The sequence below is a fragment of the Bos mutus genome, chromosome 2, assembly GCF_027580195.1.
Source record: "Bos mutus isolate GX-2022 chromosome 2, NWIPB_WYAK_1.1, whole genome shotgun sequence".
Taxonomy (NCBI): Eukaryota; Metazoa; Chordata; class Mammalia; order Artiodactyla; family Bovidae; genus Bos; species Bos mutus.
Window position 1 is genome coordinate 9,112,051 of NC_091618.1, and position 13,666 is coordinate 9,125,716.

Below are 13,666 nucleotides of genomic sequence, written 5' to 3' on the forward strand. Positions count from 1 at the left end.
AACTTTTTTTAATGTAAATATGCAACATTTACGTTTCTAACAGTTTCCAGCTACATAAGGTACATTCACAGAGATCTCATTCCCATCCCTACCCGCTCCATCCCACAGAGCAGATAATTTTTAGAAGATTGAGTTTATTCTTCCATTGTTTACCTTTAAATATAAGCAATTAATGTATATTTATATCATCCCACTACTTACACAGAAGATAGCACTTCCACAAACACTGTCATGCACCTTGCTTATTCCCCTTATATACACGGACATTACTACTACTATTAGTTTCTATTTCTTTATAAGAACTTATCCACCTATCTTTTTACAGCTGCATAGCACTTCATCCTGTATTTGTATGGTAATTTATTCAGCTAGTTAATTGACACATGAGCAGTTTCCAATCTTTTGCCATTGAAAATAATGCCATAGTTTTTTTTTTAATGCCATAATGAATAGCCTTGTGCATAGAGCTTTTTGTATTTTGCCAATATATCACTAGGATAGACTCCTTAAAGTTTAGCCTTGACATAAGTTTACTGGGTGAAAGAGTAAATACATAGGTAACGTGGCTATAGATTGCCAAATGTCCTTAATTAGAAATTACATCATTTTGCCTTCCCACAAGCAGTGTATGACAATGCTATCTATCCACAGGAGTATTTTGGTGTGATATCAGACAGTGGATAAATAAATCACAGTGGGTAGATAAATCACAGACAAGCCTCCTGTCCCCAGAAACTCTGAGTCTCGTAGAAGGCTTCTGGGCAAATATAGTAACATGTGGTAATCTACGGTGCTTCCCAGGTGGCCCTAGGGGTAAAGAACCCACCTGCCAATGCAGGAAGATCACCTGGAGGAGGGCAAGGCAATTCACTTCAGTATTCTTGCCTGGAGAATTCCATGGACAGAGGAGCCTGCAGTGCTACAGTCCATTGTGTCGCAGAGTTAGACACAACTGAAGCGACTTAGCACAGCACATAATGTAATCTTTATTCTGAAGCTTAAGCTTCAGAGTCCATCACTTACAGAGATACTTTCCAAGGCCCCACCACTGTATTCACAGGCCCATTCTGTAATCTTTTTCCTAAAGAGGACACCCCAAATTACTAAAACGTCCACCTCACAGGCTTTAGAGTCAGTTTCATAACTTTTGAATTATGGGAGTGGATTTCAAGTTCTGCAACCACCTTGAGAGGAGGGATTCTTGTATTTAGTGACTAAGATAAACAAAAAATAACGTTTCCTCGGCCAGAGACACCACTCCTGATTCTGATCAATTACCCACACAGGTAGTCAGCTATCTACACAGAGCCCTCAACTTTTCCTCTCAAGGGCAGAAACCAAACCTTAGAATATATCAGTAGTCCTAGTAGACAGCCGAAGACTGGTAAATGACGTGCAGGGCAAAAATCGAACAGATTACAGAGCAAGGTTTCGGTTTGTTTTTTTTGTTTTTGGTCAGGATAAGTAGGAGAATTTACACCAGGGGAGTGGGTATTCAAGGCAAGTGCCCCCTCAAAAAAAAAAAAACACCTTTCCATCAAAGAATGCAAAGGTCTGCGTCCTTACCTGTAAAAATAGGGTTAGTAATAAGCCCTTCCCTTGTGGAGTTTCTTTAGGAGTAAGAAAGATCATTTAAAGATCTAACCCAATCCCAGACATTCGGGAGGCCCACAAATGGAGGACAGAAAATAAAATGGGTAATTGGTTGACCCTTGAGAGCAGTTAACAGGGATTCTTTGCGCATCACGCCTTATACAGCACTGGGAGGAGGAACAAACACTAGGTGGGGATTAAATCCGTGAAGAAGGAATGGACGATTCTGGCGGTTGCTTACTGATCCGCGAAACACTAACTGAATGACCGATCGGTCCGGGTCTTTGAGCAACTGACAGTCCAGAGTTGGCTGTCTGGTGAACGCGGGCCTGCATCTGGCCAACGGCAGTCCGGGGCCCCAGTGACTCAGGCTGACCGTCGGGCCACTTGCACGGCCGTCCTCGCTGTTAATCTCGGTCCAGGCCGGCCCAGACTTCTGCCGCTAGCCGCGCAAGGCCAGGGGTTGGGGTGGGGGTGGGGGGGGTGTCCCGACTCTCCACGTGCAGCCCGCGGGTGCCGCGGCCAGGCAGGGCGTGCGCGGAGGCCGCGGCTCCTTCCTCCACGCCGGGGGCAAGTGGCCCCCGTATCCCGGCTGCAGAGCCTCGGAACAATGAGGCGCCGGGTTCTTTAAGGGAGATACCACCGCGCCGGCGGGGCAGGGGACCGCGTCTTCCCAGATGATCGCACCCAGCCCCGCGCTACCGCCGCCTCGGCAACTGCACAGCGCGCAAATATGGCTCAGTGTCTCTGACAAAAGGTGCAGCCTCCCTGCCGGCGGGGCGGACGCCAGGCCTCCCAGCTCGGGCCGTGCTTCCCCGCGGGGCCCCGGAAGAGGCCCGCGTCCCGCAGGCATCCCAGCCCGGCGCGTAAGAAGATGCCCCAGGCCTTCCGCCCCAGCTACCCCGCACACCTTCCCGCAGCTCGGTAAAGTCAGAAATGGGGGCGGAGCGGGGGAGGGGAGGCGCGCCAGGCGCGCGAACTTCCCTCAGCCCGGACCTGAGGCTGAGGAATCACTCCCGCCGCAGGCACCCGCTGCGGCTGGAGAGCGACCGAGCCCCCGGGCGTGGAGTGGCCTTGCCGCTCCCGGTCACCCCCGCGGGGAGGAGGCACGAGTGGTGCATTCCAGAGCGCGCAACCCCCTTCCGCGACTCCCCCCGGCTCCTGAAAGCCAAGGGAGTCGGGAAGCCAGCGGAGCGCCAGGCGCGCGCCCCGCGGGACCAGCGCTCGGCGTCCCGGGTCGCGCTACGGAAAGCCGGAGGGGGGCGGGGCCGCGAGGCGTAAGGGGGTGTGTCCGCGCGCACCACGGGGGCGCGCGCCGGCCTCTGACTGGAGGCCGCGGCAGCGGAGGCGCGAGCTCCCCGATAATGGCGGCCTGCAGAGCCCGTGAGAGAGAGAAGCGGCGGCGGCTACCCTGAGGTAAATCTGGCCCCTCGGCTCGGCTGAGAGGCCCTGCTGCAGATCCGAGGGCCCTGCACGTGCCTCCCGCCCCAGGCGGCCTGTCACTGAGCTGTCAGCGGAGTCGTCCCAGGGAAGGCCCCGCGCGCCTCAGGCCTCCGGCCCGCACCCCTCAGGCCACCGGCCCCAGCCGCGGCCTCCTCTTCTGCCCCGTGGCCTCCTCCCCAGGCCCCGGCCTTAGCCGCCGACCCGGAGGAGTCGGGACAACTGCAGGACTGCCTCCTCCGGGTGAAGGGCCCTGAGAGGATCCCCTCCGGGTTTTCTCTGGAAGCCGCCGAAGAGGGGGAGGGCCTGATACTTGGCCAATGAGCGGGGCCCTGGGCCGCCGCGTCGGGCTACACCTCTGCCCAGGACTGGCCCTTCCCGGGCGCCAGCAGGTGTACAGCCGGGCCGGCCAGTGTCCGAGCGCCGGGTGGAGGCGCGAGGGCCCGGGGGGATGCCGTCCCGAGTTCCCGAGGCTCGCACGGTGTGCATCACCGCGCTGTGTTTTGCCCCAGGATCTCAAAGACTTCACAAACACCCTCCTTCCCACGTAGTCAGGGGGGTATGGGGCAGCTTTCAAGGCACGAACCACTTTGAGAAGGTTAGGAATTGGCGATCCACGGAGGACAGGAACGAATGTCCACTGTGTAGCTGGGGCAGAGAATTCTGTGGCAGGAAATCCGACGCTCGGAAATACTGTAGGAATTTGAAGACCGGTGTCCAGTTAGAGGAAGTGGGACTAAAAGCAATCTAAGAAGCTTTCATTTTCTTTATTAAATCTGTTCTATCGACTGAAAATGACTGGTCCCAACTTGACAGGCTCTATTTGTCGGTCGCTTTGTGTTCCCCTAAACCGTACACTATAAAAATTGTACAATCTCAGGTAACTTTTCTTGCCCATGCTGGCATTCTACAAATGAGAATTGGTTCCTGAAGCTTATTAGAATTTTGACAGTCTTCGGAGAATGAGCAGGCACTCTTCAAACTCTTAATTCAACACGTGTTTCCACGCAAGGCCTTTCTTTGCCCTTGCCTTTAAATGATTTATCAAGTTGAATTCCAAAGAACTCTGCCAGAGAACCTCTTAATATGCAGGAGAGTTTTCATTGGCAAAAATGTCCTAGATCTAAATAGCTGTTGTTGAAACAAGAAGAGCAATAACCATATTCTAAGTAACTTAGTTTATCTGTAAAGGAACATTTTTCTCCACAAACTTTATTTGCAAGAAATAAGGAAATAAAATTAAAATAGGAATATGTGTAGTTTGATCATTTACTTTTAAAAAAGAAAAATAACTACTCATTTTTACTTGTGTGCAGTCTCAGTATCTAAGCCTAAGCCAGGTGTTTGTGTTTCTAACTGAGTTTTGCCATTTTTTAGGAACTTTTATATGTATCAGTTTTCAGGGGAAGCAGGAGTTTTGATTGTTTTTTCATGATCAGTAAATAAGAATATGAACTTTTTGTTTTATCTTTAGCAGTGGTGTTTTGAAGCAGTTCATGTAAGAGGTTGTCAGAGCATGATGGCCTGGTTTCAAATCCCAGGTTCACCAGTTACTTGCTGTTTGACCTTGGGCATGTTGCTTAAACTCTGTGCTTTAGTTTTTTTCATCTACAAAATGAGCTATTATGCTCAGTTTCTACCTCATAATGTTGTTGTGAGGATTAAATGAGCTTAATATATAAAGTGCTTGGGACAGTTTCTGATACATGGTAAGTACCACATTACTGTTACTATTATTAAATAGTAGTGTTACTATTATTAAAATATTTACATTTGCCCAGTGTATAGCAAATATTGTTCAAGCACTGCAGACAGTGAGACAGATGATAACTACTAAATCGTTCATAAGAAGAAATTCAAGCCAGTAGGTATACTTAATTTCAACAGAGCACTTTGTTCATTTTTCCAGAAACCTTGACCTTGAAGATGGTGAGTAGCCAGCCAAAGTACGATCTAATACGGGAGGTAGGCCGAGGTAGTTACGGTGTTGTATATGAAGCAGTCATCAGAAAGACCTCTGCACGGGTGGCAGTGAAGAAAATTCGATGCCATGCACCTGAAAACGTTGAACTAGCCCTGCGTGAGTTCTGGGCACTAAGCAGTATCAAGAGCCAACATCCAAATGTGATTCACTTGGAGGAATGCATCCTACAAAAAGATGGGATGGTGCAAAAGATGTCCCACGGCTCTAATTCTTCCCTTTATTTACAGGTATGTGTGGTTGAATGGGAAATAGAAATGATTTGAAGGTAGCATTGGTCAGCAGTGAGAGGAATGAAAGAGTCAGATGAACTTCTACTTTAAGTGCAGGTGTTTATGTCGTTAGGAATAGATAGGGGTCTGCCAAGAACTGAGTAGATGTTTCCTCTAAAACAAGGTTTTATTTAAACCTGTGATGCAAATACCTAAAAATAACATAAGCCACCTGTTATGCCACGATACTTGCCAATCTGCATAGGAATGGGACAGCATAGGAACTAGAGAGGTGATTGAGACTAGAGTCTAATTAGTTCACTTATTTGAAATCAGTTTTTTTGGAACTGAAGACAGAAGAAAAGGGAAAACTCTACAACCAGTAGCAGTACCCATAGGTAATTGGGCTTTTCTTTATCACTGACATGAACTCATATTCATGTTTTAGAAGGTTGTTTAAGATCCTAACCATGCAATTCCATTGAATTTTCATGGAGTTTGTGGCTTAGCACCTGAATGTTACCAACGACTTAACATTTGGCTTCCTACTCATTCCATACTCTGCTCAGAACAGTCCTGTCAGAAATGTGCTATTATTATCATCGTTATAAATGAAGAAACTGAGGCTTAGAATAGATAATGAATTGATCCAGAATCACATAGCAAGTGGCAGAATTGGGAGCTAAATGTAGGACTATCTGGCAGCTAAAACTTGTGCCCTATAACCTCTAGATTACCCTTTTGCCTCCAGGTTACTCTTCTGTAGACTTGGGGAAAGCATTAATATAGGAAAACAGAAAGTGTGATTTTTTTTTAAGGTTGATTTCTGCCATAGATCAAAATCTCTAGTAGGTCTGTATTTGAAGAGAAAATATACTTCAGACATAGCTAGTTAAAGGCCAGAGCAAAATTTCTTAAGTCCAGTAATTCTTGGAACATGAACAACTTTCCACGAGTGTTTCTAAATTCAGAATTTACCATTAGGGTACAAAAGGCTGTTTTAAAACAGCAAAAGCTTTTGTTCTAGGAACAACAGAACAAACACATTATTCTATGTAATTAAAAAACTAAACTTTCATTGTATGGTGAAAAAATAGCAGCCTTGAGAACCTAATTTCTCTCAAGATAGGGAATATAAACATAACTATTTAGTCTTTATTTGTTTTACTTTGTATTCATCTAGAAGTGCTTATTAGATAAGTTACAATGATAAAAAAAATTGGAAACATTCTTACCGCATTCCACATAAAAGTAGCTAGAACCTTGCTGGACTTTGCCTTGAATTTTGGAGACTAAAATGCATAATTGAACTATAAATGCGAGGATATTTAAACATATGGCTTAGTGCTGATGATATCCTTGAGTCCAGATGGAGCAACTACTATAATAACTAGGTATTAGCTAGCTAATCTCTCAAGGCTTTAAGATGTAAAGCCTTGATTTGGTGATTTTTTTTTTTTTAATCTAAAGTACCTTTTTGTTTAGTAATCTATTTCATCTTTTTAAGGCCTGATAGATCTGTGTTTGACTTATGGCATTTTTTGCTAGCTGTATGACCTTGGATAAACAACCCATCTTTTCCCAGCATCTGTATCTTCAAACGTAAGGAATAATAATTTCTACCTTCCATGGGACTTGTCAAAGTAAGATGTGATGCAGACACAGTACTTGGCATATAGGAAGAACTCAGTCGTAAGCAACTCTAATAAAATTATATTTTCTACAGATTTATTTAGTTAACCAGACATTCACCAACACATTAACAAGTGCCCTCTCTAAATTTACACTAGTGAAGACAACCAATATTTACACGTGGTAAAACCAAACAAATCTATAGTGTGACGACAGAGTCTCTACATATGGTCTTCACTATTCTCTACATTTTTTTTCCTCCATGTTTTTCTAGATATCTTTCTTGTTCTCAGTTGGAATCATTCAGTCAGTTCCTGATAGCTAAAAACCTTACCTAGAAGAAATATAAAACAAACAGTTAACAGAGGACACATCTTATGCATAGAAACTTTATGGCCAATATGTATACTTATCATGAGTGTCATGAATGAAAAGTACGGGATGATGTAGGTGCATGTAGTAGGCAACCTGACATAATCCTGGAGTTCAGGAATTATGAACTGTTTCAACCGAAACTTGCAAGGTAAAGAGGAATTAGCCAGGTGAGTGAATGAGAAAACTTCCCAGGCAGAACGAACTGTACATACAAATGTTTAGAAGCAAAAGGCAGGAAGCATTCTAAGAACTGAAAGAAGATAAAAAGACTGCAGTGTGCAAGGAGAGTTGTTTTAGTTGAGACTGGAAAAGTCAGCAGGGTGAGAGTGTACAGGGTCCCACAGCCCATGTTAAAGAGCTTAGACTATAGCCTAAGAGAACAGGGACGCTGTTAAAGGACTTTAGGCAAGACAGCCAATGGCTGCCATCTTCTGCACATGACAGTAAGCAGATTGGGCTCTGTCTTTCTGTAGCTCTCAACCAGGGGCCCTCAAACTATAGCCCTCGGCCTGTTTTTGTATGGCCTGGATACTAAAAATAGTTTTTACATTTTTTAAGAGTTTTTTTTTTTTTTTTAAGAAGAAGACTATGGAACAGAGACCTTATGTGGCTTGTCAAGCCTAAAATATCTACTATCTGGCTTTACTCTAAACCATTATTTGAATGCTGGAACTCTGCATTGCTGAAAGCTATTTAGGAATTTTGCTTTTGAGAATGAAAAGAGGACATGACGGAAGAGTGATGATGCTCATCTTTAATCTGAGCATATTTAGTAACAGTGCACCTGGTAAATAATTGTGTGATCTGGACCTTTCTGTTCTTTCATTTTCTGTCTCAGTGGCAAACACATGCAACAAAGAAAACGCATGCAAAGAAGACTTCTGCAGACCATTGCAGTTATGGCTGCTGTGGGGGAGACAGCATGGAGAGGTGTTCTTTGCCTCTGCCCACCGAAAAGACAAAAGGAAATACTAGTAGATTTATAGCAGATCACTCACTCTTCAACAACTCTTCACCTTCCCTACTGAGTTTCTGTTCAGCCTGTGAGCCTGAAAAGGACACCATAGGACAAATGCTTTCAAAGCACTGTAATTGAAAATGATAGTTCATGTTCAGTGAAGTAATTGAGATTATTGAATTTCAGGTGGTAAGGGAGTTATAATTAGATAATGATATAAGTAAAACAGTGCTTTATTCTAGATTTTCAGCTTGTATCAAATATACAAGCTCAGTTTTGAATTTTCATATCAAAATGCATATGTGATTTTTATAAATTGGTTTTTAGAAGCCATCTATTGATAGAGATAGCCTTCATATTTGCATTCTGCTTATAGAAGTTCTTACAATAATGATGTCAGTCTTTAGTTTTATCAGTGACTACAGGAGCACTTTATTTCTGTAACAACTGGTTGTTCCTTCATAATTTTCTCTTAGTTTCACAGATTATGTTGATAGTGTAAGTGCAATAAGCGAGAAGTAGATTTCAGGCAGTTTCATGGAGTAGAATGTCCTAACTGATGTTTATACCCCGGTTGGCAATCTACCAGATCTAGGTGCTGAAACTTTGATCTTTTCAGGAAGCTATTAGCTAGCCAGTTAGAATTCAGCTCCATTGACACATGCAGCAAATGTACAAGGAGTTGAACACTTCTCAAAATATAACTATTTTTAATGAAGTTTTTACCTCTTGACTTAGAAATTTGGTGTATTTTTATTAGGGACAAAGTGACAGTTTGAAGTACTAAAGTTTAAAATAAAATGCACATATGAAAGCACTAAACAAATAAAATATTTGTGGAATTTCCAATTAAAATTAGAGACTAATTCAACCAGTGACTGTTTCTCTATAGCTGAATTATATAAACCATGCAGATGATTATAATCTGTTTTTTTCTTTCTTATAGCTTGTAGAGACTTCACTAAAAGGAGAAATTGCCTTTGATCCCAGAAGCGCCTATTACTTGTGGTTTGTGATGGATTTTTGTGATGGAGGAGATATGAATGAGTATCTGTTGTCCAGGAAACCCAATCGTAAAACTAACACCAGCTTCATGCTTCAGCTGAGCAGTGCCCTGGCTTTCTTGCATAAAAACCAGATCATCCATCGAGATCTGAAGCCTGATAACATCCTGATTTCTCAAAGCAGGTTGGATACCAGTGACTTGGAACCTACACTGAAAGTGGCTGATTTTGGTCTAAGTAAAGTTTGTTCAGCATCTGGGCAGAATCCAGAAGAACCTGTCAGTGTAAACAAGTGTTTCCTTTCTACAGCTTGTGGAACAGATTTCTACATGGCTCCTGAAGTGTGGGAGGGACATTATACAGCAAAAGCTGACATCTTTGCTCTGGGGATTATCATCTGGGCAATGCTGGAAAGGATCACCTTCATAGACACAGAGACAAAGAAGGAACTCTTGGGGAGTTATGTAAAACAAGGAACTGAGATTGTGCCTGTTGGGGAGGCACTTCTGGAAAATCCCAAAATGGAACTTCTCATTCCTGTGAAGAAAAAATCTATGAATGGGCGAATGAAACAACTGATTAAGGAAATGCTGGCTGCAAACCCTCAGGATCGTCCAGATGCTTTTGAACTAGAACTCAGATTAGTACAAATTGCATTTAAAGATAACAGCTGGGAAACGTGACACATATATTATTTGCAAATATCTTGGATGATATGCTGCTTCTGTTTTAACAGTGATGCAACATAATGTGGCTGAAAAAGAATATAAAAAGCTAAACTCCACCTTTTAAGGGTTTAGATTTTATTGTGGGATTTTTTTTTTTTCCTCATTTTTCTTAAGTCCAAGCTGGCCATTCTATTAATATGTTTTAAAAGTGTATTACCAATGTGGATGTAAATTTTTTTAAATGATCATTGGTAGAAGTTTGGCAGGAAAATTCTCTATAAGAGCCAAGAAAAGAAGAGTCCAGTTTTCTGGAAATATGTCTCTAAGTATTTTAGACATTCCTTGTCAGTATTAGGAATTTCCATGGAAAAAAAGGTTTGCATGCTGGTAATGCAACCTTTGAAGCTTTGTAAAGGAAACATATATGTATATATTTATGTATATGTAAGTATGTGAATGTGTGCATTTTGCATTCCATATGAAAAAAAAATGCCACTTCTGTTTAAATTATTTGATGTAGGTTTGGATTTTTTGAGATTTGCTGGTGAAATCAGTAATGAAAAATAAAAGAACCTTCCCTCTTCCTACCCTGTCCCTCCCTCTAATGAAATCATACTAAGTTTTTATTTTTATAATGTTATACAGCTTTTTTTAAGACATCATTTTGGAGAGTCCAAAATTATCTGGCTAAATGTAAGTGAAAGTAAGTGATCCAAAGCTGCTGAAGTTTGTTTGAGCTCTCCAGAGCCCTATAGCTGCAGGAGTTGAATTAGCCATGCAATCAATGTGGTACAGGTTTTAGGTAACCAAGCATTTAATTAACCAATTAAACCACTGCATTGGAACATGACTGCACTTGAGCATCTGCAATCTAATATAAGTCTGAACACAGAATTCTGCTGTTTCTGAAAACTTTGCTGTATATAAACTATAGTAATTGATATATATTAACTTTTTATTTTCAAGACTTTGTCTAAGCCTCAGCGTAAAGCTGAAGAAACCAAATGAGTTCTACCCTTTCATTGCCTGCTCTAATATGGTCTCATGTTTAATCACTGGAATTCCTTTCATTTTGGCCCTAATGCTGTTTTCGCTTGTCTAATTTGACACAGTAATGGTAGTGATATGGTTGTATTCAGTGTTGACCACCTTTTTCTAAGGTGGGAGGTGATACCTATACAGTTTGGCAAATGGGTAAAATACTGTGGCATCAGTTATGTCTTTCAAACAGAGAGGTTATCAGTTTTATACAATCACTTGGTATGGTCTATGTGAAGAACCAATAGACCATTATTCTTCTTGAGACCATTCTTCTTCTTGAGGTCAGTTTGATTTTTAACCCCATATGGTTGTCTCCAGTTTTGTTTTGTTTTTTTTTCCTATAAATGCAGATAGTTCAAATCTAAAGGAAGAAAGTTTTCCTAAAACAGATCATTAGCCTTTAAGGTTGTTAATACTTTAAGACCATTTGTATATAGGTTAATCTTTATAAAGCACTAGAATCTTTGGTCAAAAGTAAAAAAAGTTTAAAGGTATTAGAATATTGAAATCATTGATAGTTCACATAGTCTCCTCAGTTTTTTTGAAATTCCACAATTTTTGGAATATTCCTACCATAATTTTTTCCTTATTTAAAATGTGTTCAGGGGACTATAAAAGGTGAAAAAGCACAAAAAATTGGAGTACATAAAATTTCTGAACTATGCATTACTTGGTGTGAAGTTTAAAATTTAGACTGAAAAGGTTTTACTTAAAACCTCTTAAATGAAAAAAAAGATGTACTTTTAACATTACTTCCAAGCTAATAATTATAAGAATTATTTTCAAAATTGGAGGTGGAAATACACTGAAACTTCATGATAATTGACCCTTTGGATCACCAAATTAGTAGAACACAGATCTGGCCAAGTAGATTGAGTTACTGGAAGTAGAAAAGCATTACAATGTTTTATCAATAACATGGCACTTCAGCAGAGATTCATGATGACTTAGGTGATGGTATGCCAATGCTTCATTTGCTCTTCAAATAGCTACATGTCATGGTTTCCTAAGTAGATAGCTTTTGGTCCCACCTCATTTAAAATAGTTAACAATTATAATTTATTTTGAAAACTATTTTAATTTACCTGTGAAGTGGAAGTATTCCTTTCATTGGCGGTAAGGATGTGAGGCGATCAGGAAGATTCTTCTGAAATTTTCTTAAGTCCCTGTATTCTAAATAGCCTATGATACCAAGAAAAATGATAGTAAATTCTTTGTCTTCATTCTTTCAGTCAGGAGGTATTTATTAAGTACCTACTGTGTGCTCAGCACTAAAGATCAGTTGATAAAATGACAATTTAAAAATGGCATGTAGCCATGGGCTTTTCCAGCAAGGAGTAAGAAATAAAGTGATACTTGGAAATTCCTGGATATTGCTTAGAGGAAAAATGAAAGCAAGAGTCTGTGCACAGTGCCTTGCCCATAATAGGTACTCAATAAACTGTTGTTCCTCATAGAGTCTCTTGCCATGGTTTATAGTGTTTTATGAAATTTGTCTTAATTGAAAAAAGACCAAATATTTCAAATAAGCTTATAGGCAGCTGTGGCCAGTTAAAACAATGGGATTGTACAGTTAGTTCCTAGAATGTTATTTTGCACTAGTTGTCACTTAGAAGGATGGGGTTCCTGTAGTTTTTTGGTGCTAAGGGATACTTTGTCACTATGATGAAGTAAGTGTTAAGTGTCAGATAAATAGCACACTGAATAGTTCTTTCTGCTGGTCTGTTTTTTCCTCTTTGTTGTTGTTGTTGTTGTTTTTAACTGTAAAATGTTTATCAATCAAACTATTGTAGCAGCTACAAATAATTCACCAGCATGACAAAATGGTCAAAAAATAAGTCATCAGCACTTCAAAAACAAAAGCAACTTTTGAAATTTTCTTTTAAAATTGTCAAATATATTTTATGAAGAATTTATAAAAGGGGGAAATGATTGTAATTTATTGTTCATGACTTTTTTTTTTTTTAATAAAGTGCGTTTCAACAAAAAATTCCCTGGAAATTCTACATTGCTGCTTTGGTGGCTCTGTGAGTAGTTCTGTAATGCTTTACTTCATAGATATAAAATACAGCATATAAAATTTGAAGCAATATTTTTTCAGCCTTATCTATTAAATGAAACTTTCTATAATAGAAGCTGTTACTGAGGAAAGGATGACTGAATTATAGGAGTTTCTTTCAATATTTCAAGGTCTCTAAAATTTTAAAGCTTGCTGTATTAGAAGAATTTGGATTGCCTGAAATAAATGATTTTTTTTTTCATTTTTCTTTCTATCTCATTCAGCTGAAGATGCATATCAGACTCAGAATGAATTGTAGTAAATATACTAAGCGAATGTAATTTTTCAATCTTTTAAGTTGAGTCTATGGTTTCTTTTGTATATAAAAAGTCATCTGAGCCATTCTTTTCTTTTACAGGTTCTATTATGTATGTCTTCTCCAAAATAAACAAAGTACAGATGATGCAGTGTACTTCATGGTCCAATGGAATAGCAGAGGGAAAAGTAGAGACAGAAAACATTAATTCTACATGTGACCTAGTGATGAGTAGGAAAGTAGGGGTCAAAATTGTGGCTGCTTCTAACTCTACCACCTCCTGGTATAGCCTTTGCAGGCAAGTAAATTTTGCTTTATGTTTAGAGTTTTGGGATTTTTTTAAACTATTTGCTAGCCATTTCCTTTGCAGTTTACAAAGCGTTTTCACATAGTTTTTACGTATCTTTTCAAATGGGGGCTAATTTCTTGAAGAATTTAATAGCAACT

At 40.6% G+C, this 13,666-nt stretch overlaps 1 protein-coding gene across 2 annotated transcripts; it reads left to right on the forward strand.

Annotated features, from left to right (window-relative positions):
• Positions 1-2,336: 2,336 nt before the first annotated feature.
• Positions 2,337-13,375, forward strand: PDIK1L (PDLIM1 interacting kinase 1 like). 2 transcript variants are annotated; one of them, XM_005895871.3, is made up of 3 exons: positions 2,337-2,517; positions 4,943-5,244; positions 9,138-13,375. In XM_005895871.3, exons 2-3 carry the CDS (start codon positions 4,960-4,962, stop codon positions 9,876-9,878), a joined length of 1,026 nt encoding a protein of 341 aa, XP_005895933.1. In that variant the 5' UTR covers positions 2,337-2,517; positions 4,943-4,959; the 3' UTR covers positions 9,879-13,375. The 2 variants fall into 2 exon arrangements, with proteins under 2 accessions (XP_005895933.1, XP_005895934.1); XM_005895872.3 differs by lacking the exon at positions 2,337-2,517 and adding an exon at positions 2,905-3,009.
• Positions 13,376-13,666: the final 291 nt, after the last annotated feature.